Source organism: Galeopterus variegatus, unplaced genomic scaffold (assembly GCF_000696425.1).
Source record: "Galeopterus variegatus unplaced genomic scaffold, G_variegatus-3.0.2 Scaffold132, whole genome shotgun sequence".
Taxonomy (NCBI): Eukaryota; Metazoa; Chordata; class Mammalia; order Dermoptera; family Cynocephalidae; genus Galeopterus; species Galeopterus variegatus.
Window position 1 is genome coordinate 821,367 of NW_007726243.1, and position 24,700 is coordinate 846,066.

A 24,700-nucleotide genomic window follows, 5' to 3' on the forward strand; every position below is an offset into this window, starting at 1 on the left:
TACTCCCTTGAGAATTTCTTGTAAGGGTGGTCGTGTGGTGGTGAACTCCTGCAGTTTTTGATTGTCTGAGAAATATCCTATTTGCCCTCCATTTCGGAAGGATAGCCTTCCAGGGTAGAGTATTCTTGGCTGGCAATCTCTGTCTTTTAGTATTTTGAATATATTATCCTATTCCTTTCTGGCTTTTAGGATTTGTGATGAAAAGTCTGATGTTAGTCTAATTGGGGCTCCCTAATAGGTGATTTGACGCTTCTCTCTTGCAGCTTTTAAGATTCTCTCTTTGTCTTTGAGTTTTGCCAATTTGACTATAATATGTCCTGGAGAAGACCTTTTTGAGTTGAATACGTTTGGAGATTGTTGAGCTTCCTGGATCTGAAGATTTGTGATTTTTCCTATACCTGGGAAGTTTTCTGCCACTATTTTGTTGACTATGTTTTCAATGCAATCTCCTTTTTCCTCCCCTCTGGAATACCCATGGCTTGGATATTTGAGTGCTTAAGGTTGTCTGATATCTCTCTCAAATTTTCTTCAATTCCTTTGATTCTTTTTTCTTCTTTTTTGTCTGCTTGTGTTATTTCAAACAGCCCATCTTCAAGTTCAGAGGTTCTCTCTTCAACTCCCGCAAGCCTGCTGGTTAAACTCTCTGTTGTGTTTTTTATTTCGCTGAATAAATTCTTCAGTTTGGCAAGTTCTGCTACATTTTTTCTCAGGGTATTGATTTCCTTGTACATTTCTTCTTTCAGGTCCTGTATACTTTTCCTCATTTCACCATGATGTCTAGCTGAGTTTTCTTGTATCTCATTCAGGTTCCTTAGAATTATCACTCGAAATTCCTTGTCAGTCATTTCAAGGGCTTCTTGTTCTATAGGATCTAGAGCTTGAGAGTTATTACCCTTTGGTTGTGTACTTTCTTGATTTTTCATATTTCTTGTATCTTTTCTTCGATGTTTATTCATTTTGATGGGGTTTCACAGTCCACAGGTTTGACATTATTGTCTGACTCATATGTTGCTATGGTTGCCAATTTGGTATGGCTACCTCAGTGACTGCTCAGTTGGCCACTAGTGCCTTGTGTGTGTGGTTGCCTTGGGTCTTGGGCCTCTCCAGGGAGCCACCTCTCTGGTCAGCTTGGACTTGGCCGGGCTGCTGGATCACGGGGCGGTACTGCAGGGTGTGTGGTCTCTGCTGAGTTTCCACCTCCCGTGCTGGGCTTCTCCCTGTTCTGTGCACTCTGGGCTGGGCTGCTGGGATGCGTGGAGGCACTGCAGAGCGTGTGGTCTCCGTGGAGCTTCCCCTTCCCCTGCTGGGTGTCTCCCTACTCCATGAGCGCTAGGCCAGGCTTGGGATGGAGCTGGGTGGCAGCGGTGAAGCCTACCTGCTGCCGGATCACATGGCAGCAGCCCCCTCAACAGGGTGTGTGGATTCTATGGAGCTTCCACCTCCCCTGCTGGACGTCTCTGTGCTCCGTACGCATTGGGCCGGCTGCTGGATCGCCTGGCAGCAGTGTGGTCCCCGTGGAGTTCCCGCCTCCCCTGCCGGACATCTCCCCACTCTGTGCACACTGGGCCGGGCTGGGAATGGAGCTGGGTGGTGGCGGTGAAGCCTATCTGCTGGATCGTGTGATGGCGGCCCCACAGGGCATGTGGTCTCTGCAGAGCTTCTGCCTCCCCCGCTGGATGTTTCCCCATTCCGTATGCACTTGATGTTATGCTTTATAGTTTAAATCAGTTGATTTGTGGGAGAGAGTGATGCTAGGGACTGTCTATTCCGCTATCTTGACCAGAAGTCCTGTTCACCCAATCTTAGGTCAGTTCTAGTAGCCCTTTCCCAACTCGCTCTGGCAGCCACATAGCCACCACCAAAGACTTTATTTCCTGTTTAAATAGGTTGGGAATGCTTGTGTCTTATCTCACATACTTATTTCCTTAGGAGTTCACCACTCCCCCCTTAATTTAAAAGAAAAGAATATGCAGATACAAGTTTAGTAATCATTTAGGAGTATAGACATGTAGTCAAGTCTCATGGTTGGGACTTTTTTTTTATTCCAGTGGCCTAAGGGCGTTTAGGCAGGAAAAAGATGCATTTTCCTATTTTTTAACTATGTAATCTGTTAGGACAGGCATAGAAATCATTTTTGACAAAGAATGTGGGTCAGAAAATCAAGGTTTGACATGACAAACTCCAGACGAACTAAACCTGGAGGATAACTGAAGGTACTTATCAGAAGGTGGATCTGAAAGCAGTCATTGGCAAAAAAGTAATACACACACACACACACACACACACACACAACATAGTAAGAACAAAGAGCTAAAGTAAGAGGAAAAAAAAAGACAAAGCAAGAATAACTTAAGGTGTGAAAAAATGCTCTTGTTTGTACAAACACTTGCATAGGCCTCATTTAAAATGTTTAATCTAGCTCTCTAATAGGTTTGGGTATATCCTCAAGAAAGGAGGGCTATGAATTAGTAAGATATTTTTCCCTGAAAAGAATGGCACCTTGTCTTTAATAGATGTTTGGAAAGAAGAGGTTATTCCAGGCTTCACATTCCAAAACAAGTAGGAAACAATTTCAATTATATCAAAAGAAAATATGTAAAGCACAAATCACACCATGATTTGTAGCTTGGCCTTACCTCAATATTGCTTAACAGATGGCTGTGTGGGGACAGACTTAAGATAACAGTTATTAAAAAAAAAAAAAAAGTATTTGACAATGCTACCAAACACCTTTTCAAGTAAGTAATGAAAAATTAGGAAAAGGGCTCCTTTTAAATTGTAGATGTATACCCAGGTCAAACAGGTCTAACTCAATGACAGACTAATTTTGATAATGTCAGTTCCTTAGTCACGGAATATTTATACTTTGATATTTAGCTTATCATAGGCCAGTGGTGGTATATATTTTAAGATTTTTTAAAACTACAATAAAAGCTTCAAGCAAAATGAAAGATACTTTGGTTAGAAACACTCCAAAAGTTTCATGACTCTGCTTTAGCCTTAAAATTCAAAGTCTTCTGTAAGTATAAAGAAACCAATAATTAAATTCACAATAAATGTTAAATAATCTCTACTGAACATTCACAAGCTTCAACATTTCTAGTTTCTTATCCAGATCCATCAGTTGTCCCTTCTGATAACAGAGACTTGGAGTTTTGTTCACCTCTCCAATATGATCACTACATTACAGATGAACATTTCAAGAGTATAAACCTCTTTCCTTTTCTGTTTCCTCTTCCTGGAAAAATCCTGAACTTGTGGAAAGAAGGGTATAGCAGGGTTCCAAAGATGGAAAGGTGTGTTACGTCGGAAGAACTGCTCAGAGAAAGAACCACCAATGGGCCGGCCCGGTGGTGCACTGGAGAGTGCGCTGCTTGGGAGTGTGGCGGCGCTCCCGCCGAGGGTTCGGATCCCATGTGGAGACCGGTTCCCGCTCACTGGCTGAGCGCGGTGCGGGCGCAACACCAAGGGTTGCGATCCTGTTGCCGGTCCCCGGTACGGGCGCAACACTGAGGGTTGCGATCCCGTTACCGGTCAGTAAAGAAAGACAAAAAGGAAAAAAAAAAAAAAGAAAAGAAAGAACCACCAAGAAGGCAAAAGAAAAGGCTGCCAGAAAAAGGAAGGTCAGATGGGTTGGGAAAGATGAACTGATTTCTACTCAGAGGTCATGAGGTAATGGAAATAACACAGTCATAGAGATCTGAATTCTACTCTTGAGACTTTTTAATTTACTAACTGTGGGACCATGGGTCTCAGTTTTTTCATTTAAAGATGGAGGTTGGGGGCCGGCCCATGGCTCACTCAGGAGAGTGTGGTGCTGATAACACCAAGGCCACGGGTTCGGATCCTATACAGGGATGGCTGGTTGGCTCACTAGCTGAGCATGGTGTTGACAACACCAAGCCAAGGGTTGAGATCCCCTTACTGGTCATCTTTTAAAAAAAAGTAAAAAAAATAAATAAATAAATAAAGATGGAGGTTGGACTATATTAGCTCTAAAGGAGCCATCCAGCCATAAAATAATGTTGATTTTGCTATATAGTCTACAATCAGGGTCCTCGCCAGGGAAAAGTGAGCCTCGAGTCAGCTCCAGAGTCACAAGGCTGTGGAACAATAATCCCTTGACTAGCACTGCTTTTGTGTGTGTGTGTACCTTCAAATGGTTTCATTTCTATTCAGTGGTTGTTCCTTTTCTAGTTTGTTCCAGACGAGTTGGTAAAAACACAATATGAAGCCAAGGGCACAGCTGCAAAGGGATTGCAAGTAAGAGTTGCAGTTCAGGCCTAAAAGCAGACTGGGACTAGGGAAAGCTCAGAAACCAGCAGGCAAGGGAGGCAGGGTGTCAAAGGCAGGTTGGCCAAAACATATCAGCATTACTCAAGTCCCAGAGGTCAGTATGTTAGGAGACAGTAAAGGAGTGAAGCAGGTTGCAGACTAAGTGGAAGAGGCAAAAAAGAATACACTGGAAGCTCCCCTAAGTCCCCCAAAAGGAGGTAGTGTTAGAAGTCTCCTCTAAATTCACTATTAGATCAATAAGTAATCATGGGCCCTGCAGATCATCTATATGTGAAAAAGGTATGTAATGTGGCCTTGCAAAATTTTGGAAGAGGAGGTAAGGGTCCCACCCAATGCTTTGAAACAGGGGTTAAACCCAGAACATACTGTTTTATTTGGTGGCCTAGACAGCAACCTTCAGGGTCAGCCCTCAGGGAGAACCTTCTCGTAAAACAGAAGAATTGGGAAAGCCAGGTAAATCTGAGTCAAAGCAGCAGCTGACTGGAACAAAAGAGTAGATTTGGGTCCAGCAGCATTGGCAAAGCAAACAAAGGCTTTGTGGTGAGGACATGATATGAAAAAAGCTCACAGAAGGAAACAAGGCTGAAAGTTGAGCACAAAGACAGCAAGCCAGTTACTTCCCCTGTCAAACTAATGGAAATGTGAGAAAAGAAAGGCTTTGTCATCCAAAAATAAATTAGTCATTTCTCTTTCCTCTTTAATTGAACACACAAAACTACTGTGGGCTGTGGAACAAGTCCACAGGGCTACTTTTTACACTCAGCAATAACCGTAACACACTTGGAGCCACATTAGGTTTTCTAAACTCTGTTCCCAAAACGTGGAATACACTTTTTGGGGAAAGTAGCACTGCATTTGTATTGATCTCTAGGAGGCCCCGAGAGTGCTTCAGTCATGAATTCACATTCCAAACTAGGGGATCGAAAATTGCACTGAAATTATTATAGCCAGATCTGGAATCTCATTGCCTTTGGTTGGTCTCCCATGAGCTGAAACAACAGTCAGATGCTGAATGGAACACAAGAAAAAGAATCAAATGAGTTTTATCTATGATCCTAGGAGACTGCTGAAGTTACATAGCAACTATGTCAAACTTGAGAAAAGAAATCAAGTTAGACTGGTTGCTGTGGATCATGTTGGAAAATCTAACCATAAACCAGTTTTCCCTCCTGTAATTAGATTTATACATTGCAAAGAAACTAATGTTGTGGAGATTCCTATTCTGAGGTTTTGGGGTTTTTTTTTCCTTGTAAGATACCATTTATGTGTTCAACATCTGAACCAAATGAGGGTTAAAAGTCTACAGATAGGCCTGATAAATTGAAACTGTAGTGGCTAATGTACTTAATTGGAGAGAGTCCTGGTTTCTTCCCTTCCTGCTTGTGTTGGTTGGGCTTTAAATTCCTTACCACGTACTTGGGGCTGGTAAGCCCTCCTTAACTCACTGGGGCTACTGTCAAGATGAAATAAAAAAGTATGTATATGTGTGAAAGCCCTCTGTAAAGTGTAAAATGATATTAAATATTAATTATAACCTTCATCACTATTGCAATTAGAAACCTCTAGCTTAAGCATGAGTATATGACACCATAATTCAGCAAAAAGATAAACACAGCGGCAGAGGTAGGTCTTCTTGGTTTATCTGAAAATTTTACCTTTATTTCTAGGCTGTGGGCAATCTTTTTTTTTTTTTTTTTTTTTATATGTAAAAGTTTCAGGAAGTGGATTAGCCATTTTGAATTTTAAAAGCACAAGGAAAAATGCTTAAAACAGGTTATAAGCTTAGCATTTAAACCTCTGATGTATTACTGAGCATGTAAAGATTTCTGATATTTTGGGGAAAAAAAACCAAAAAACTGCAAGGCAATTATTCATAAGGTGGTGTAAAGAAAGCATAGTGAATTTAAGTCATACACTCTAACAGAAATCAGAATAGCCAAACAACTACAGAGTCTCAGTTGAATCAACATTTCCATTATAGACATCAGTACAAACAATTTCTGTCTAACCTTTGTACAGGATGGCTTACACGTTAAAATTATCCTGTATTATCATTTCATTTTCTGTACTTATATATTTATACCCTCCAAGGCAAAATTTTAATAAGCAGTGATATGGCCATAGGTGAGACAAAGGATGAAGTAAAGAGCCTAGATAATTCACAAAGGACATGGTCACCACCCAAACAAGAAATGTTGCAATAGTACGAAAATAAATAACCAAAAAGGTGACATTAAATTACTAGTAATTTCTGATGCTCAAATTGATTCCTATTTTTCTGGCCATGTAAAATGAGTTTGCTCTCTACACAAAATAAAGGACATACAGTTCTCAGTGCATGTTCTCCAAAGTTTCGTCTTATATTAATAATAAATATAATTAAATATCACCAATAATAACTCTATTTCTACTGAACTCTTAAGACTGCCTATAAGACTCAAAATTGATTTATTTTTTCTGCCTCCCCACCTCCAAAGGCAAAAATTAGGGCTACAGAATATGGTGCTTCTATTATCACACCATCCACCCAACCAGTTTGTGTACTACTATCCCTAAACACATGAACCACACATGTACTTAGTACAAACATGAAGAGTGGCTCCTAGAGAAGTTAAACAATTCATCCCATTAAAAATGTGAATTAGTGGGCCATCTGAGACTAGAACTGGATCTCCTAATTCCTAGGTCAGTGCTCTTTCTACCACACTGCACATGTTCTGGTACCTCTGTAGGGTTTTCAGTGTTTAAAAAACAAAATAAAGTACTTAGAAGAGCATCATTTCAAGTAATGTGGTCTTAAATGCCTTTTAGATCCTTCTGATAGTTCATCGGTGCCTTACATTTATCAAATCTGTGAGGAATATATTTTTAAAATATACAAGAGCTAATTGTCAATTTGGAGATGTTAGGATTTAATGCTGGAAAGAGCATAATTCATATTTTGTTTTGGCCAGCACTTAGCAGAAATACTACTCCATAAGATTGTGAATGTGAAATAACAGGTTAGAAAATAGATGTACTGTTGGGATGAAAGTAAAATGACATAAAAGCAGACGAGGCTCATGGGAACTGTGCTTACCAAACCCCCAACATTTATGTTTAATATTAACTCAAACTTGAATATTTTTGATAAATATATTAAAAACCTGAGTATTTGTGGTAAGTGACTTAGGCCAAATGTGCGTTTTATTTTATTTTTTTTTTTTCTCCATTTCAGTAAAGGAACAAGAGTGTATTTGGGAATCAAGAGATGTGGACTTGGTAATTACATTCCCCCTTCTGCACATAAGCAATTCAAAGGAGTCCAAACTGGATGATCTCTAAGATTCCCTGCAGTTTTCAAATTAAAGCGACTCTTAATCAAGCACTACAAAAACATTCAGCTCTTTTAAATATCTACAATGGGAAAAAGGGAATTAACGGGAAGAAGGGAGGGATGGCCCCTTCACCGTCACAGAAATCAGCATGCATCTAATACAATACCTAATAGTAGTTAGATAAAACCACAAATAAATATGGCTGTGGGAAATTTCAAAATAAAATCTGCACCTAGGACCTGTAACATGACTAGTTAATATTCGATTTTTCTTTGGCTGTACATAAGCTTCAGAGGCATTCTATATATGTTTAGAGGTACTGGGAGGTAGGCTAGGGAAAACATTCAGGCCAGAACCCACTTCTGAAGGCCCGCCTATGCCCAGCCAACCACAAGAGCCCCATAATGTCCTATTCTGAATCCCATGAGCATGAACATCTGCCTGCTACATGAACTGTAATGCTGAATACATTGTTAGGAAACACTCTAATCTCTGATTAATGTGATTCAAAGGTTACAAACCTGCCTTTAACAAATTAAACACCATGTTACACACTATTTAACCCTTGGCAAGAGTCCCCCAAATAGTAGTTTTTATTTGAAAATGAAAAATCACCTAATTATGAACATTCAGGTCTAATACTGTTGATTGATCCTATGTAAATTATGCCATTTTTAAGCCTGTAAAACTTATGCCATTTCCAGCTTAGACTACCTGAAATTAAACAAGAAATATTGCTTCTTTTACCTTCTGTAGGGTGAATGGCATCCAAGAAAAGTGGCTTGTTTGACCATTGATCCCCACTTCCTAAAAACAATGATAGAAAAGAAAAGTGAAACTCTATTCCTACTGTAGACACACATACTAAAAAATAACAAGACAGTATACAAAATAACTTAAATACAACATCACACAAATGAAGCAGAATTTTATTTCAATTAATTAATTTTCAAAATGGCATCTACCAACTAAAATAATGAGGCTACAGAAAAAAAATGGATTAAAAATAAATTTTTGTATTTTATGAAAAATACTGTTAGGTAATTTTGTGACTTTTACCAAGGTAATTTGAAGATCAGTAAAAGGAAATAATAAAAAGCTGGCATTTTACTAAAGAATAATGTTTTTTCACTGGAAGCAGAGGAAAATATATCAATATCCAAAACAAAACTAAGAAGCCAAAGTGAAGGTGAAAATAAAACCCAAATTAAGTAGAGTTACGTACAGGAACACACAGGCACATATGTCTACACACAGAAGATAGCTGCATTTAAAGCCTCATTCAAGAAACATGAAATGCTTCACATTTGGCCATGCAAGTAGGACACCATGGGCATCGGATGGGTAGCTTTATGAGTCATGACACCAACATGCAGGGAGATGCTACAGAAAGCCTGTCCTCCAGGACATGTGGCTGCACTGAGCCAGATGGGAAGATTTACCTTTTACGTGAAAGAAGAATAGGAGTCCTGAACTATGAGAAAAGAGAGATCTTAAGACTAGCCCTGAAGAGGTTCAAGGGCCCATTGAGATCAGAACAAGATAGATGTTCAGAGTACAGGGGAGTAGAGTGTAGTAAGTCTCTAGTGCCCTCAGGAAATAACAGTTACATGACTAAAGGAGGTGGGAAGAAGAGCCTGCAAATGATGAAGAATATAGACCGGGGGTGGGGAGAGATAGATTACAACTTAGGAGAAAAAGGTCAACAAGAATCCTCATGTGTCACAAAAGTACAGCAATGGTGAGACTTTCACAAGAATATAAAACTGGTAAGATTTCAGGAAGTAGGAAAATGTGGTCATGGTATGTAGGGCTGCCATACATGAGAAAAGCAAGAATAGTCAAAGAAAATAAATGCATAAGAGGTCAAACAGACTAAATTACAAAATGCACTAAATAGAGATGAGAAGAAACAATTTTATGATTCATATACAACTCCAAAAACAGGGACAAATACATATCTGAGCAGAACTTCAAGTGAAGGAGATTTGCAATTAGCTGCGAATCTAGAAAGAATGACTATGCCTGCATCCTCAGCTGATGGGACAGAAGCAAGCACAGGGAGGGGAAGGCAAAGGCCGTGCACGAAAGCATTACTCAAAGATGAGTTCACAATGGAGGTGGCCAAGAAACCTTAATGGAGGGTGAAAGGCACCAATACCTTTTTCCGGAACATTAGGCTTCTCCTTTTTGTGCTTATATTTGCTGACAATTTTGTGGAATAAGTTCTTTTTCTGAGACTGGAAAGGACCTACAGACAATATTAATATAAATATATTTTAAATTCACAATATTTCATAAAACAATATTGTGTGTTTTTAAACAATTACACCCTCCCCTCTCCTGTGGAATAAGCAAATTGAGTCGCAAGAAATATTGTCTTGCATCTTTGCTCATCTGACTGGTGCTCAGCCCCCTTCTTTAGGCTTAATTAAATTCAGCGAGATTTTCCTTAGAAATGTATTGGGCAGAAGCCTCCATTAGGGCTGGGACCCCCTAAGCAGAAATTGCAGATTTAGTGAGTAGAAACAGACTACAACCAGTAACAGAAGAGTGGCTGTAGTCTGCAGTAGAGAAAAGATTTTACTTTTGACTCTTAAGTATCATGAAGCAAGGGATAGCATGTGCATTTCACCTCTCCTAAGAAACTGATTTTCACACAAGGGTAGCACTTTTAGGACAATGGTTGACCTGAGAGCATCAGATAGTTTCCTGACCTTTTATGAGGATATTCTAGGAAGAAAAAACTAATTAAAAATTGAAAAGTATTCACCAAAAAACCTTTTTCATGGGAGGGGGGAGAAGTCTCAAATTTCATCATAGTTTTCTCGAATAAAATAGAATTGAAAATTTTCAGTTAACAATAATAACAGCATTGACTTCACTAAAGCAGGATGCTTTCTATACTTTGTGGATATTCCTATGTCAAAATGACTTAATAATTTTACATAACTTCTGTTTCTTCATCTGTAAATGGGGATCATAATAGTGTCTAACATGGGGTTGGTGTAACGATTTAAAGAGTTGGAAGCTTCATAGGCTGCCCCTGTGGCATCCCGGCTCCTGCTCTGCCTTCCTGCAGAAGTGAACTTTCTAGGCTCCCATCTGGCCAGTCCCTCCACTGTGCCCTAGCCCAACCCTCTATGTCTGGCTTAGCATCATCACTTCTCCCTCTCTAGTGGGTATTCCGTCAGTATACAATCATATAGTATTTCTCCCAACTTAAAAAAGAAGGCTTCTTCTGCTCAAACTTCTCTCACATCAGTTACTGCCCCTGTTCTGTTTCCCCCTGCAGCAAAATTCTCCTCAGAAAGGTTGCCTGTACTCACTGTCTCCCATTTCTCTCTTTCCACTCTGCCTTAAACGCACTCCCACCAGGCTTCCGCACTGCCACTCAAGAAAAACTGCTCTTCTCAGGGTCATCAAGGGCCCCATGTTATGAAGGCCAATTGTCTGTCTTTATCATACTAGGCTGCATCAGCATCTTCTGACATGGCTGCCCCCTTCAGCCACATTCTCTGCTTGAATGTGTCCTTCACTGGGCTTCTGGGATAGCACCTCCTCTTGTTTTCCTTCCTCCCTCACTCGTCTTTCCCTGTCTCCTTTGCTTCCTCCTCTTTTCCCTGACTTCCTGATTTGGAAATGCCCGTGGCTCCATTCTCATTCTCTCCTCTACTTACTCTCACTTCTCTGGTGATGACCTCTAGTCTCAGGGCTTTAAATACCAGCTACAGGCTAATGGCTCACAAATGCATCGCTCCAGCCAGCCCTCTTCTATTCTGCTTATTTGAAAAGCCAGCAAGCTCTCAATGTCTTACAAGGAAGGACCTATGTGATTCAGATGCCCATTACCTCTGTAACCTCATATCATGCTATGCCCCTCCTTCTTCACTTCTCTAGCTGCACTGGCCTCCTAGCTGTTCCTTCACATGCAGTCACACATCTGCTTTATCTACATGGGTAACTTTACCTCCTTCAAGGCTTTGCTCAAATATCTCCAGACCACTCTGATGTAAAACTGCAACCCAACCTCATCACTTGTGATCTCCGTTTCCCTCACAAATCTATTCTTTTACACAATTTCTATTTCCTCCTCTGTAAATGGGTATCATAATAATACCTAACTCACAGGGATTGGTGTGAAGATTTAAAAAGTTAGAAGCTTCATAAGCTGTTTTAAAAAATTTTTAATTAAATATAATTCATATATCATACAATTCACCTACTTAAAGTATATAATCAATGGTTTTTATATTCACAAATATTTGCAATCCTCACCAATTTTAGAACATCTCGTAACCTCAAAAATCAATTCTGTACTTTTTAGCTATCATCTCTCCTATACTTGCATTTCCCATACCCTCAAGCAATCACTAATATACTTTGTCTTTATAGATTTGCCTATTCTGAAAATTTCATATAAATGGAATCATATAATGGGTAGTTTTTGACTAGCCTTCTGGCTTAGCATAATATTTTCAAGGCTCATCCATGCTGTAGCATGTATCAGGCTGAATAATATTCCATCGTATGGATGTAACACATTTTGTTTATGTGGACATTTGGGTTTTTTCCACCTTTTGGCTTTTATGAATAATGCTGTTACAGACACTCATATATGAGCTTTTGTGTGAATGTATTTGTTCATTTCTCTTGGATATACCTAGAAGTGAAAGTGCTGAGTCATATGGTAACTTTATGTTTATCCTTTTGAGGAACTGCCAGACTATTTAATAAAGCAGCCACACCATTATACACTCCCATTAGCAATGTATAAGAGTTTCGATTTCTCCACATCCTCTCTAACATTTGTTATTATCTGTCTTTTTGATTATGGCCATCCTAAGGACATGAAGTGTCTTCACTGAGGTTTTGTTTTGCATTTCCCTGACAAATGATGATGTTAAGCATCTTTTCATGTACTTATTAGACATTTGTATATCTTCTTTGGAGAAATGTCTATTCAGATCACTTGCCTATTTTTTAATAGAGTTGACTTTTTTTCTGTTCAGTTGTAAGAGTTTTTTATATATTCTAGATAAAAGTCCCTTATCAGAAATGTGATTTGCAAATATGTCCTCTCATTCTGTGGGATGTCTTTTCACTTTTTTGACAGTGTCCTTCGAAGCACAAATGTTTCTAATTTTGATATAGCCCAAGTTATCTATTTTGTCCTTTGTTGCTTGGGCTTTAGGTGTCATATTTAAGGATCCACTGACAAATCTGAGGTCATGAAGGTTTACCCTACGTTTTCTTTGAAAAGTTTTATAATTTTAGCTCTTACATTTAAGTCTTTGATCCATTTTTAGTTAAATTTTGCACACGGTATGAAGTAAAGAAAGCGTCTAACTTCATCCTTTTTCATATAGACATTCAGTTGTTGCAGCATCATTTTTGAAAAGACGATTCTTTTCCCACTGAATAGTCTTGTCATCCTTGTTGAAAATCGGTTGACCAAAAATATATAGATTTCTGGACCCTCAAATTTATTCCATTGATGTACATGTCTTTCTTTATATTAGCAAAACACTGTCTTGATTACTATTGTTTTATAGTCTGTTTTGAAATAAATTACTACTTTTTTCTTTTTCAAGATTATTTTGGCTATTCTGAATCTCCTGCAATTCCATATTAATTTTAGTATCCTTTGTCGATTTTTACAAAGAAGTCACCTGGGATTTTGAGAAGAATGAGTTGAATCTGTAGATTAATTTGGGGGATGGTAATATCTGAACAGTATTAAGTCCTCTAATCCATGAACATGGGATATTTTTTCTATTTATTTCTATCATCTTTCTTTCAACAATGTTTTGCAATTTTTATTGTGTTGTGCTTCTTTTGTTAAATTTATTCCTAAGTACTTTATTCTTTTTAATGCTATTGTAAATAGAATTTTTTTCCTAATTTCATTTTTGGGTTGTTCATTGCAAGTATATAAACTATAATTATTTTTCATATAATAATTTTGTGTCCTGCAATCCTAACTCATTTATTAGCTATAAAAGTTTTTTAGTGGATTCCTTAGAATTTTCTATCTATAAGATCATTTCATCTGAGAACAGAGATAGTTTTACTTCTTCCTTTCCAATCTAGATGCTGTTTCTTTCTCTTTCTTTTTTATTTTTGCTTCATTGCCCTGGCTAGAATTTCCAGTATAGTGTTGAGCAGAGGTGGTGAGAGCGCATGTCCTGTCTTTGTTCCTTAGCTTAGGGGGACAGTATCAAATCTTTTAGCATTAAGTATGATGTTAGCTGTATGTTTCTGTAGACACCCTTTATCAGGCTAAAGAAGCTCCCTTCTCTTCCTAGTGCTTTTTCTACATCTATGGAGATGATATATGATTTTTGTTTTTTATTCTATTGATATGGTATATTACATTAAATGATTTTTACATATTAAATCAATCTTGTAATCCTGGGGTAAAATCCCACTTAGTCATAATGTGTAATTCTTCTTCTTATGTTGCTGGATTTGTTTTGCTAGTATTTTGTTGAGAATTTTTGTGTCCATATTTATAAGAGATATTGGTTTGTAGTTTTCATTTCTTGTGATGCCTTTGTTTAGTTTTGACAGGGTAATATGGGCCTCATAGAATGAGTTGGAAGTGTTCATTCCTTTTCCAACTTTTGTATTATTTTGTAAAGAATTAATATTAATTGTTCTTTAAATGCTTGATAAAATCCAGTGGTAAAGCCATCTGCATATGGGCTTTAATTTTCTGGGAACTTTTTTGATTACAAATTCATTCTCTTCACTAGTAATAGGTCTATTTAGATTGTCTATTTCTTCTTAAGTCAGTTTGGTAGTTTGTCTCTTTCTAGGAATTGTTTGTTTCATCTAGGTTATCTAATTTATTAGCCTACATACAATTTTTCATAGGATTCCTTTATAATCCTTTCCATTTCTGTAAAGTTGGTAATAATGTCCTCTATGACTTTTTTTTTTTTTTTTTTTTTGGTCTTTTTTTGTCTTTTTTTTCGTGACCGGCAACGGATCGCAACCCTCAGTGTCGCGCCCGTACCGGACCGGGACTGGCAACGGAATCGCAATCCTCGGTGTTGCCCCCGCTCCTCGCTCAGCCAGTGAGCGGCCGGTCTGTATGTGGGATCTGAACCCTCGGCGGGAGCGCCGCCGCACTTCCCAAGCGGCGCACTGTAGCAGTGCGCCACCGGGCCGGCCCGACATTTTTTGACTCTAATAATTTGAGCCTTCTCTCTTTTTTTTGGTCAATCTAGCTAAATGTCTCCCAATTTTGTTGTTCTTTTCAAAGAATGAGTTTTGGGTTTCTTTGATTTTCTCCATTGTTTTTCTATTATTTATCTAATTAATCTCATTTCATTAATTTCCTCTCTAATCTTTGTTATTTCCTTCCTTTTGCTTCCTCTAGGTTTAATTTGCTCTTCTTTTTCCAGTGTCTTAAGGTCAAAGTCTAGGTACTGATTTGAGATCTTCTTTCTTAATATAGGCATTTAGAGCTATAAATTTCCTGCTAAGCATTGCTTTAGTTGTATCCCTTAAATTTTGGTATGCTGTGTCTTTATTCTTATTCATCTCAAAGTACTTTCTGATTTCCCTTTTTATTTTTTCTTTGACATACTGGTTATCTCTCTAGGAGTCTGCTGCTTAATTTCCACAAATTTGTGAGTTTCCCCCAAATTTTTCCAACTATTATTAATATCAATTCACTGTGGTCAGAGAACATACTTTGTATTATTTTAATCCTTTAAATGCTTTGGTTTGTTTTATGGTCTAGTGTATGATCTATTTTAGAGATCACTGCATGTGCACTTGAGAAGAATGTGTATTCTGCTACTGTTGGGTGGAATGTTCTATATATGTCTGTTAGTTCTAGTTTGTTTACAGTATTGCTCAAGTCTACTCTTTCTTTTTTGATCTTCTGCCTACCTGCTCTATCAACCCATTATTTTTTTCATAGAACTTCTCACCTCCAAACACATTATATACTTTGCTTATTGTTTAGGCTTATTTATTGTCTGGTCCCCCCACTTCAGTGTAAACTCCATGACAGTAGGGTTCTTTGTTTTCATTCATAGATATAATCTAAGTGCCTACAATGGTGCTTAGCATGTAACAGGTGCTCAATAAATATTTGTTTCATCAATAAAGAAAGCTCTTAAAACATTGCTTGGCACAAAGAAAGAGCTCAAGAAATGACACATTGTTGTTATTATTGATACTGTAAATCTATGCAAGTGTTTTTTTGATTACTACACCAAGCCATCCTTCTAAGTAACCAGTAGCAAACACTTCTGAATTAGGTGGTGGTGGCTGGCAATAAAAATAGAAAATGCCTACTTGTTTACTTCTTTGGGAATAAGTGCAGCAACAAGAGAAAAGAAATTTAACAAGTACAAGGAAAATATATCATGTGTACATGCAACACTAATACTACAGGTGTTTTCTGTAATCTGTTTCATACAGCCCAGGAATCTGCAGGCTGGTGCACCTGATGATAAATAGGCAATCATGGAAAACAGAAGTAGGAAAAAGCAGAAAAACAATCCTGAGACTTCTCAGGGTCATAAAGATCCTAGTGATTGGCCTGTAGAAAAATAATTTAATATAATAAGGTACTAACTCACAGGAGAATGATATAAAGAACTGTTCACAGAAGCAAATTGATTTGATGTATGGAATGGGTTAGGAAAGAATATATCTTTTCAGATCTCGCCACACTTACAGAAATCTAAAAAGTAACAATTTAAAGACAAAGCTAAAGACAGAGCTTGTCAATCAATTTTAACACTGAAAAAAGAAAAAAAAAAATCCACAGCAGTTTTGTACATAGAAGAGCTTCTGTAAACTTAAATTTTTTAAATTCCTTGCTCCTAGCCACCCTCCCCAGACTACAGCTATAAAACTACTGTAAGTAAATAACAACATCATATAAAAAAGAAAGTGACCAACTTGAAAAGAAAGTAATAGGTAAGATATAACTGTAGTCACTGAGAAGCAGCAATTTTAGAGTCAAGAAGTGAACACTTCTATTTCTGCTCACCAGCATGGTACATATGTGTGATATTTTGTCTAAAGAAAGTAAAGTCGAAATATGTAATGAGTAGAAAAGATAAGAAAATTTACTACCATCTTTTTTCTTAATTGTTCCATTAATGTAGCAGTGTCCATGGAGGGGGAAAAAAGGTAGAAAGTAAAAAGCAGAGAAAAGGGTTTTAGAAGGAATCATCCAGAAAATCAAGAAGTGGCAATTGTCCCTCACTATACTACTACCTCAAACTTCTATACCATCTCTTTCCCTACCAAATTTTTTTTTTTTTTTTTTTTTTTTTTTTTTTTTTCCGTGTCCGGCAACGGATCGCAACCCTCAGTGTCGCCACCGTACCGGACCGGGACCGGCAACGGGATCGCAGCCCTCAGTGTTGCTCCCGCGCCCCGCTCAGCCAGTGAGCGGGAACCGGTCTGTATGTGGGATCCGAACCCTCAGCGGGAGCGACGCCGCGCTTCCCAAGCAGCGCACTATAGCAGTGCGCCACCGGGCCGGCCCCCTACCAAATTTTTTAAGAGAATTTTTCTATCAGCTTCAGCTTCCTTACAACAAAATCACTCACTGCTGTTATGCAAACTGGCTTAGGTCTCTACTTAAGTTTTTGTGCATGATGGCCTGTATTCTGAAGGTATCAATCTCCTTTGCACCCCAACTTCACAGCTGGGTAGAAAATGGCAGGGCCAAACCACAAGCGTAGAGTATAAGAGGGGTGCCATTAACAATAACCTTTCTAAAACACTAATGTTGTCCAAGGTTTGCCGAATAATGGACATTTTTTGGATGACAAGCTGTAGTGATAGAGAAGCCATTTCAGTTTTAGCCTGGTATAATATTTCCAATTCAGTAAGTAAGGTGAATTAAGAGAATCCTGCTCTTTAGAACTGTTGTTGGAGACAAGTATCAGGCATAACTCCAATGGTGGTAGAACTTAAGATTTTATTAGGTATATACCTTTTCTATCTGCAAACATGCTGTTACCATGTTCCTTAAAAAGTTTGGTGGCAATGAAGACTCTCAGTTAAAAGGAGAAATACAGAATTCTGTCCAAATTGGAAGCTATAACCTCCCAAGAGGAAAAGCTGGTTGGCTGTCAATGGATCTCAGTTCTCTAAGACAAAAAATATCTTCAGGTTGGCTCAATCCCAAATAGGGGATTGTCTTCAACCTTTAATTTTGTAAGCCTGCTTCTTTATTATCACAGTGATTTTTTTTTTAAAAAATCTTAAATCCTTAACCATTTAAAATTTCCATCTTAAAATATACATGTGGATTGGAAAAAAATAAGGACTAATAGTATGTTTGGTCAAAGAACTATGTAAAGATAGAAGGGATAAAGGAGGAGAAGTGAAGTCAAGAGTCAAGATGAAGCATAATTTAAACACTCTAAATTGAATTCAATTAGCTCTTTCTCAATGACCCTACTTCCGTTTGAAAATTACCATTTTGCAGAGAACTCTGATTTCTGATACTTTTGTAAATGTTTCATACATTAGCAATATACATAAAATAATGTGTCAAAACAAATCTCTTAAGATTACAATTAAATTTAGACTTATAAAGTTTTCTTCTAAAAATATATAAAAATGACTGTGAGAGATAACCCAGAAAACACTAAGATTAGGCTGCTTCAACTGAATTGCATTGTGAGTTAGATTATAATTTAGTGAATAATCTGTTCTTAAATGCAAAAGAAAATTCTATTCCTAAATTATCATGCTCAGTTCTCCTACAACATAGCCCAAACCCAGCTGGAGGAAGGTTAAAGTTATTTTCATCCCTTTTCATTGTAGTTTTTGACAAGACCCATTACACAGTCATAAGAAACAGGGCAGAGATAGAAGGGGGGTCAATGGGAAAGGGGAAAAGACTACTTGGAAATACAGATATGAACAAGGAGACTATTAGAAAAATAGAGAAATAAACCTAAGCAGGTATTGTGATTCTGAGATATATGACTGTATAAATGCATGCATAATCATTTCTTCTAGAAATTATATTTCAGAAAAATTCTATATATTTTACGTAACCTGAAGTTACGTAAAAAGGTACCTACCTAGTACAAGTCAGGGAAAAATACATAATGAATGCTGAATGATGACAAATATAGGAGAAAGTAAAATATAGACAAATGGCAAATTGTTAGAAGAAAAATAAGGTTTCAATGGACACATACTCTTTTACTAATAAATTAATGATGGCGTACACACTGTTTGCTTTGAATGATTCATTACGCAATGGTGCAAAGGGTCTAGAGTTTAAGAAAACAATCTCCTCTATCCCCTAAAGATCAAGCAATTACAGCACAGCTAGTACGATAATTCATTAATAACCTGTAGTCTAGTACATTGGTGCTGCTAATGCCAAATTACAATCAGCCCCAAATATAATTTCTTTAATTTACTAAATAGAGAATATATTATTTAATTTTTGCTTATTTTAACTGCATTTTGCTACATGAGTCAGAATGCAGAGCAAAATCTGAAGTCTTGGAAGACTTCCTACGTGGTTTAATTATTGATATACTGTATAAGAACCAGTGACTTTGTGGCTTGAGAGATATAATGGGAGAGTTGAGATGATATTGTATGAAATATAATCCAAAGCTACAAAAAGCTATTTCATATCAAAAGAAATACTGTTATTTCATCTGAGAGAGGAAAATCATGTAACAGACAACTAAGACCCAAGAGAAGATATCATAAAAATAGATTCTAACTTCAGGGTTTTATAGCTTTACAAAAATAAATCTATTGTTATATTCCCTGATAGATAATTTGGCCAACCTCAGAGCTCTAACATGAATGTCTTGAAGTACAAGGAGTGGAAGAAGAAATACTTTCTGTACATTAATCAAGTTCTATTTTATTGCCTTGTCAGGTATTTATCAGCAACTTTAAATCCAAGGATTATGGGAGCTCAAGATACCTGACATCTTTTGGGTCACAGACTAGTTTGCCTATTCCTAAATATCTCCAGAGCACAAAGACTGTCATTCTATTTGATAATCCATTATGGTGCTCAGCTACCAACCTGTCAACAAGTCTACTTTATTTCTTTCCTACCCATCTTGAAGATCTCTATACAATCCTTTTTTGTTTTCCCAGCTGAGCAAACTTGGTGATGCAACAACATTTCTTTTTTAGTTCTTTATTCACTAGACTTGTTTTTATTAACCACAGAGGAAAACTGAGCTAATTCTAAAATGAATTTTATGTTCCTCCCTGCCTTTAATCATGAAGAGGAACTTTTCTTCAGCTTTTTAGTTCTATCTTGAGATACAGATCTCAAAGTGGCCCTCTTCGGTTGTGTCAATTCCAGTGCACAAAAGGATTTTACATCTTGAAGAAGAAAGATTTTGGTTTCTTCAGAGAAGAAATTTTCCCTAGTCCATATATCTTAAATATTCCCTTAAAATACATGAAACTGTATCTCCCTGTCAATATTTATATCTGACCTATCTATCTAAACTAAAATACACAAAAGGGAATAAATCTGATTTAACATAAAGTAGGCAACAGGCAGCTACTTTTGCAAGATAATTACACAACTCTTACAACAAATCCAGCTCAGAATTTTATCCTGTAAGAAACTATAGCTCAGCCACACCAATTATTCATGTCTTACTGGAGAGCTAAGTGAATAAAGTCTTTCACATCTGTGTGGAAAACTATAGGTACATTTTCCTCACCAATTGTAGATGTCAAATGAAATCAGAAGAGCAATTTCTCAATGACAGCAATATTGTCATTTGTGTAAGACAATCTTTCATTGTGCTTGAATGTCCTGAGCAGGGCGGGATGTTTAGCACCCCAGCCCCTGAAACCACAAATGTCAACAGTGGTCCTAGGTATTGAGACCAATGAAAACATCCCCACACTCTTTAAAATCTCCTTTGGACTATAGTGTTACTACTGATGAATGCTGAGATCCATCCAAGTCACGTTGATAATTTTAAAATCTTCCCTGATATAGACAGAGGACAAGCTGATACTCTCGAGAAATGAATATGCCAACAAAACATTTTTCTAAATTTATCAAAACAAATTAAAATAATATTGCTGAAGTATTGCAGGTAGTTTTATTTTCATTTGTTCCATAAGAATTTGCCAGTAGGGGTGGTTGGTTAGCTCAGCTGGTTAGAATGGAGCCTTATAATACCAAGGTCATGGGTTTGGATCCCCCAACCAGCCAGCCACCAAAGGAAAAAAAAAAAAAGGAAAGAAAGAAAAGAATTTACCTTTTTTTTAAAAAAAAAATGATAAATTGATATTGCCTGATAAGCAGACACTATCAAAAGAATAGTGTCTGCTTATCAGGCAAACAGAACAATTTCGTAGTACCAGAGTCCATCCTGTTGTAGATACAGGGAACAGAAGAATTGGACTCATCCAGCAATTTCTGCCCAAGAAAAGCTTAAAATTCCAAATTAGAATTTTAGAAAGCAAAAGGTCAAAGACCATATGTAACACTTTTGAAAAAGCTTGGCAAATGTACAATTTGAGATGCAAAAGGACAGAGGCTGATTAAAATTAGGAAGGAAAGAAGGGATATAGAAGCGAGGCAGGGATCAAGATAATCTTGGAAAGCAACCTGAACTTCTACCTCCCTAGTAAATCCAATTACATATTTTCAGGGAGCTGCGGAAGCTCAGCAGAGGGGTCAGCTGAGATTCTGACTACATTGCAGAAAGGTACAGGTCACATCTAACCTTTGCTGGTTTTAGTCGGTTCAGAGGACACATTTCCAGTCTTCTTCTTTTTTCTTGGTACAGGTACACATTTCCGGTCAAATGTAACAGGACTATATTGAGGGAGGCTGTTGAATTTTTTTTCAAATTCTTCATCCAGCTTTGCTGAGCTATGAAAAGTGGGAGAGGGAATTCAATCAGCACATGACCAAATATTTGAATAGAAAATGATATGATATATATTTTAAGATATTCCATTTGAAAACAGGATCCCTGGGAATTAGGGATTTTAAAAGTGAATTCCGTGTAAGGAAAAAACCCATCTTTTCAGAAATGCTTGAGATTTAACAATACAGTTTTCATAGTAAATTCACATGGTGTTATGTTATTGCCTTAGAATAGTAGAAAAATGGTTTAAAATACTGGAATAGTTTTGAAGTATGGAATTTGCTACGGGAAACTTTTCATAAAGTTCAGTACAAAGCATACTCTATTCATATGATTTCTCATTCTAAAGATTCATATACATGTACATATACTGGCAAGCTTATGCTAATATGCTACATTAGTAGTTTTGTGAGATTAGTTTTCCTTTGTTTTTTCTTTTTTTGTGGCTGGCCAGTATGGGGATCCAAACCTTTGACCTTGGCGTTAAAAGGCTATGCTCTAACCAACTTAGCTAACTGGCCAGCCAGATTAGTTTCTTTAAAAATATTTATTGACTAGTGCTTGGTTAAAGCACGTATGCACAAACAAAGAGCAAACACACAAATTTTGAATATTAGAAAAAGTTATGGAGAGTTGACCAGGATGAGGATTAAACATTCAATGAGAAAAGCCAGTTTTCAATGAACACAATGGCAGAGAGGCAACACTACTTTAACTTAAACCAGAAATGACTTTAGAAATGCCACCAGTAAAGTTGGGAAATCCTTGGGCTGGTTTTGACTGTCTCTAAGGCTCCCCACACAGCAATGGCAGCATTCCTGCTGGAACCTAGCCTGGCTGCTGGCTTCCATTTAGTGAAATTTATTAACTAAGATGAAACCCAGACAGATGGGATAAGCTGCAGGAGAACTGCTGTGCTTGGTAGATGGAATATGGAAGGTGTATGGGGAAGAGGAGAGCAGCTTTAGTACCAACTTAACAAGAAGCCAATGTGTTAGTCTGGTAGCTAAGGGATGTCCTTGAGATGCTTCTAGGGCCATTCCTAAGTTCTACCAAAGCAGTGGAGGCTGGTAGGTGGGGGGGCATGCTCCTCCCTTAATAAAATCATTTTTTCTCATTCAATTAAAAAAATTTGTACTAATGGAATATCAGATATTTTCTGATACTAATGAGATACTATCCAAAAGCTATCTGTAAGTTTTGAATTTCCCAGATATGCTGACTAGCCAAAATAAAATTGAAAATGCAAAATGTAATTCATAAGGTCTCTTGAGACTGTTTTTTTGTTTTGTTTTTTTAAAGGAGAACAATGATGAGTACCTATGCTTTTCTTGGAGAAATCTATAAAATTAGAACTGCCAATACTGAGCAAATTTTTCTTGGCTACAGTAAACTAAAACAGGTAGCACATTTTCTGACACAAAAAGGTGTAAAATACTCATCTACAAATCTAAGAGAAGATGATAGGAACTGGCATCTCTCACTGCTCAGGCACTATATTGGTATGTTGTAAATAAGGCAAACATAAATAGTCTGATCCTGAAAGGCCCACTAAAAGGAGAAAGGAGTAAAGAGAACAAGTTTATGGCTGACTTAAACCTGTAGAAAACCACACTCCCAGTTACAGGCGTATGTATGTGGCTTCCTCAGAAATTACTAAAAAACAAACACACAAGAATTCGCACACCAATCTCTTTTCAGGGACAGATTTTCAAAAGATTGTTTCACTTATCTTGTTCCTCAAAGAAGACTGATGAAATATCTCTGTGACAGCTTTAGCAGTTTCTAATAAAAGCATCAGAGAAATTTCTGTTGGAGAGCCTTAATGCTTGCTTTATTCCCCTGGGACTTCACACTGTCTGTAATGAGACCTACCTTCTCTCTTGGTGTATAAACCCATAAGCATTGGCAGTTCTTCTAGAATATATAGAACGTTGGTCTAGATGCTCAAGAGTTGCTTTTAAAGGAAATCTATGTTTGAAATTATCATTTGACAATGACAAATGTAAGGATTCTCAGGTCATTATTTAGGTATAATGTAAGAAAAACTAATTTAAAGTACTTTGGACTTAAAAAATATTAGAAATAAAATATATCAAGTTATAAATATATCATTTCAATATAAATAATTTTGAGGAGGCAGCACCATAGGAAATAACTTTCATGCTCCCACTTTGTGATGACCTAGAGTCTTAAAATTAACCAGGCTTTAAAGCATTGTAACTTTCAAGAAAAAATATATTATTCCACAAACAGAAATGCAAACATTATAAATAAACCAAATACAATACACCTAGTGCATAAAATTTGCATACCTTTAAGCACACTTGTAAAAAATATGGAGAATATAAAAATCTACTTATTTCTGTTCAACGTATTCTTTTCAAATTTGGCTAATGAGAAATCTCAAAGGATCTTCAAAACGGAAAAACTGAATATGCAGATAATTTCCTCACCAATATAAAGTATCGCATCTGTTAACTTACTAATAAAATATATCAAGATCATTAGTAAGAGTCTTTGGCATAATATTAAATATGAAATAGTTCTTAATAATTTTATTTTGATGTGATGTATGCTATTACTTAATACTGCATTTCAGTATATAATATATTGAATGTTCTCTGTACCCGAAGAATAGTCAACTTAATATTTTTACCTTAGAGCAATACAAAATGGTTTAAATGAAACAAGGTTAGAAGCAGAAGCATAATTTTATTTACTTCATATTTTTCAGCTGTCTTTTATAAACATAGGTACATACATTTAGAAATACTAAATAAAGTTTATACAGTACATAAAGTGGGCAAAATGTAAATATACTAATAATATCCATCCTAAGCTTCAGAAGAAAAAATGTATCCTGGAGACATTAAAGCATTTACAATGTTACATCACTACTCCATGGTGGAACATCAAACATAGCCTAAGTCTAAAATCTACATATTTTCCACTTTACCTAAAATGGACTGATATTGTCACTCACATGACCGTGTTAACAGCAGAATTTATGTGAAATATTTGATTTGTGTTAATTAAGGTGCTTACTAAGACTGAAGCAAGTGCTGAATGAATAAACAATAAGCTGGGCCGGCCCGGTGGCGCACTGGATAGTGCGCCGCTTGGGAAGCGCGGCGGCGCTCCCGCCCGAGGGTTCGGATCCCACATACAGACCGGTTCCCGCTCACTGGCTGAGCGAGGCGCGGG

The 24,700-nt window shown here is 37.2% G+C and overlaps 1 protein-coding gene across 6 annotated transcripts in view; it reads right to left on the bottom strand.

Moving 5' to 3' along the window:
- The window catches only part of BBX (bobby sox homolog (Drosophila)), a 284,645-nt gene that overhangs the window by 18,159 nt on the left and 241,786 nt on the right, over nucleotides 1-24,700 (bottom strand). For 5 of the 6 annotated variants that reach the window (XM_008588813.1, XM_008588839.1, XM_008588828.1 and 2 more), the window contains 3 exons: nucleotides 21,347-21,495; nucleotides 9,775-9,864; nucleotides 8,361-8,420 (listed from right to left, as the gene is read on the bottom strand). In XM_008588813.1, coding sequence (XP_008587035.1) covers nucleotides 8,361-8,420; nucleotides 9,775-9,864; nucleotides 21,347-21,495 — 299 coding nt within the window. The remainder of the gene's footprint in view (nucleotides 1-8,360; nucleotides 8,421-9,774; nucleotides 9,865-21,346; nucleotides 21,496-24,700) is intronic. The other variant, XM_008588833.1, reaches the window with a different exon arrangement.